This window comes from Cervus canadensis, chromosome 14, assembly GCF_019320065.1.
Source record: "Cervus canadensis isolate Bull #8, Minnesota chromosome 14, ASM1932006v1, whole genome shotgun sequence".
Taxonomy (NCBI): domain Eukaryota; kingdom Metazoa; phylum Chordata; class Mammalia; order Artiodactyla; family Cervidae; genus Cervus; species Cervus canadensis.
Genome location: NC_057399.1, coordinates 48,099,650 through 48,102,961, shown reverse-complemented (window position 1 = coordinate 48,102,961; position 3,312 = coordinate 48,099,650). Strand labels below are relative to the sequence as shown.

General features: G+C 53.8%; 1 protein-coding gene across 1 annotated transcript; it reads left to right on the top strand.

The window, feature by feature from the left end:
- The first annotated feature begins 554 nt into the window (after positions 1-554).
- Positions 555-1,260, top strand: LOC122453396 (interferon beta-2-like). Its single transcript, XM_043487400.1, has one exon. The coding sequence runs from the start codon at positions 700-702 to the stop codon at positions 1,258-1,260; it is 561 nt and encodes a 186-aa protein (XP_043343335.1). The 5' UTR covers positions 555-699.
- Positions 1,261-3,312: the final 2,052 nt, after the last annotated feature.

Here is a 3,312-nt window from a genome sequence, read left to right as displayed (position 1 = left end):
CATCCCCACCCCCAGCCCGATCCTGGGAAAGCCAATAGTCTCATCTAAGACACTGTGTTCCACTTTGGATCCAAGGCCCTTCCATGGTCGCACAGTGAATAGTCTGTGAGTCCCCGCGGGATTCCACCGTGCTCGCAACGCCCGGAACTTCTCCACCCCAATCCCCGATCGTGGTAATGCCTTAGTCTTCGCGCCCAATGTGTTCCACTCTGTTCCAATTTGTGCGCCACACGCACTGCCAACCGTCTCCTAGCCACCGCGGGATTCCACCGTGTGAGACACGCCGCAGCAGGGCCCCGCAGCGAAGAGTCTCACAGCCGCCGGGCTCCTGGTGCGCAACGCCCCCCCCGCCCCCACCGTCGCCGCACAGCCAATAGTCAGCGCGGCCGCTGTGGCTCACTTGGTGCACAGCGCCCCACCCCCCACCCCCCCCCCCCGTCGTTCCACAGCCAACAGTCTCCTAGCGCGCGGGGTTGCAGCGTGATCGCAGTGCCGGCCGCTCCCCTCCGCCCATCGTGGCGGTGCAGCCAATAGTCTCAACGCCGGTACCTTGTTTCATTTGTCAGCAACGCCCCCACATCGTCGGGTAACATATAAAAAGCCCACACTCAAGGAGGAAGGACATTCACTCTGCAAAGCGTTGAAGGCTCAGCTTCAGCATCTGCTAGCAGAATAGGTTGCCCTGTGCCTGTTTTCATCATGACCTACCGGTGCCTCCTCCAGATCGTTCTCCTGCTGTGTTTCTCCACCACAGCTCTCTCCACGAACTACAGCTTGCTTCGATTCCAGCAAAGGAGGAGCGTTGCGGTGTGTCAGAAACTCCTGCGGCAGTTACCTTCAACTCCTCAACATTGCCTCGAGGTCAGGATGGACTTCCAGGTCCCTGAGGAGATGAGGCAAGCACAGCAGTTCCGGAAGGAAGATGCCGTATTGGTCATCTATGAGATGCTCCAGCAGATCTTCGGAATTCTCACCACAGACTTCTCCAGCACTGGCTGGTCTGAGACTGTCATTGAGGACCTCCTTGTGGAACTCCAAGGGCAGATGGACCATCTGGAGCCAATCCAGAAGGAAATCATGCGGAGGAAAAACTTCACTACGGGAGACATGACCGTTCCTCACCTGAAGAACTATTACTTCAACCTCGTGCAGTACCTGACGTCCATGGAGTACAACAGCTGTGCCTGGACAATCGTGCGAGTGCAAATGCTCACGAACTTTGCTTTCCTGAAGAGCCTAACAGGGTACCTCCATGACTGAACATCTCCCCACCTGTGGCTCTGGGAATGGGCAATGTGACTTTGATGTGAGACTCTTCAGCCAGCAGAGTCTCTTGAAGTAGCTGACAATGCAATGCACTGAATTTCAATGGACAGTTAACGACTGTAAGCTGTTTTAAATGATTTATGCATTATTTACTCATTTAAACGTTTATATGGGAAATAAATACTTTATGAAACAAAAGTCAACGTGGTAGTTTCAATGTCAACCTGATTTATGTGACAACACATATTAAAAATTGCAGAGACACTGTGTTCGACTATGTGGCAATTTCTGCGGACTCTCTCCCATCCACTCCCCCTGCCCCTCAACCCCTACCCTGGTAAAGCCAATATCTCATCAAGGACACTGTGTTCGACTATGTTGCAATTTGTGCGGAACTCTCTCCCAACGACTCACTGGAAATCGTTTCCTAGCCACCGCGGATTCTAACGTTTTCTCAACGCGGATTCCACCGTTTTTGCCAAACCCGCACCTCCCCAACCCCACCCGCGCTTGTGGTACAGCCAATAGTCTCATCGCGGCCACTCTGTTCGACTATGTTGCAATTTGAGCGGACTCTCTCCCAACGACTCACTGGAAATCGCCTCCTAGCCACCGCGGATTCTAACGTTTCTCAACGCCCAGCATCTCCCCACCGACACCATGGATCGTGGTAAAGCCAATCGTCTCATCTCGGCCACTATGTTCCAATATGTTGCAATTTGTGCAGAACTCTTCCCCATCGACTCACTGGAAATCGTCTCCTAGCCACCGCGGATTCTACCGTTTTCTCAACGCCCAGCACTTCCCCCGCCGCCACCATGGATCGTGGTAAAGCCAATCGTCTCATCGCGGCCACTGTGTTCCACTATTGTTGCAATTTGTGCGGAACTCTCTCCCATCAACTCACTGGAAATGGTCTCCTAGCCAACGCGGATTTCACCGTTTTACCAACGCCTCGCACCTCCCCACCCCCACGCGCAGTTGTGGTAAAGACAATAGTCTCATCGCGGCCACTGTGTTCCACTATGTTGCGCTTTGTGCGGACTCTCTCCCATCGACTCACTGGAAATCATCTCCTAGCCACCGTGGAATCCACCGTTTTCGCAACGCCCCGCACCTCACCCGCCCCACTCTCGACTTGGTAAAGCCAATAGTCTCATAGCGGACACTGTGTTCCACTAGCTGCAATTTGTGCGGAACTCTGGTCCATCAACTCACTGGAAATCGTCTCCTCGCATCGCGGATTCCACCGTTTTCACAAGCTGCGCACCTCCCCACCCCAACTCCAGATCCTGGTAAGGCCAATAGTAACATCGCGACCACTATGTTCCACTATGTTGCAATTTGTGCGGAACTCTCTCATCGACTCACTGGATCCTAGCCACCGCGGATATCACCGTTTTAACAACGCGTGGCACCTCCGCATCCCCACGCGCAGTTGTGGTAAAGCCAATAGTCTCATCGCGGACGCTGTGTTCCACTATGTTGTAATTTGTGCGGAACTCTGGCTCATCAACTCACTGGAAATCGTCTCCTCTCCACCGCGGATTTCACCCATTTCGCAACGCGCCTTAACTGTCCACCCCAACACCCGATCGTGGTAAAGCCAATAGTTTCATCGCGGCCACAGTGTTCCACAATTTTGCAGTTTGTGCGAAACTCTCTCCCAACAACTCACTGGAAATCGTCTGCTAGCCATCGGGGATTCCACCGTTTTTGCCAAGCCCCGCACCTCCCCCCCCCCACCCGCGATTGTGGTAAAGCCAATCGTCTCATCCCGGCCACTGTGTTCGATTATGATGCAATTTGTGCAGACTCTCTCCCATCGACTCCCTGGAAATCCTCTCCTAGCCATCGCGGAATCCACCGTTTTCGGAACGCCCCGCACCTCACCCGCCCCACTCTCAACGTGGTAAAGCCAATAGCCTCATCACGGACACTGTGTTCCACTATGTTGCAATTGTGCGGAACTCTGGCCCATCAACTCACTGGAAATCGTCTCCTCTCCACCGCGGATTTCACCCATTTCGCAAGGTGCCTTAACAC

Excerpts from the sequence above, each read along its gene's own strand:
- LOC122453396 (XM_043487400.1), top strand. The coding sequence starts at position 700 with ATGACCTACCGGTGCCTCCTCCAGATCGTTCTCCTGCTGTGTTTCTCC.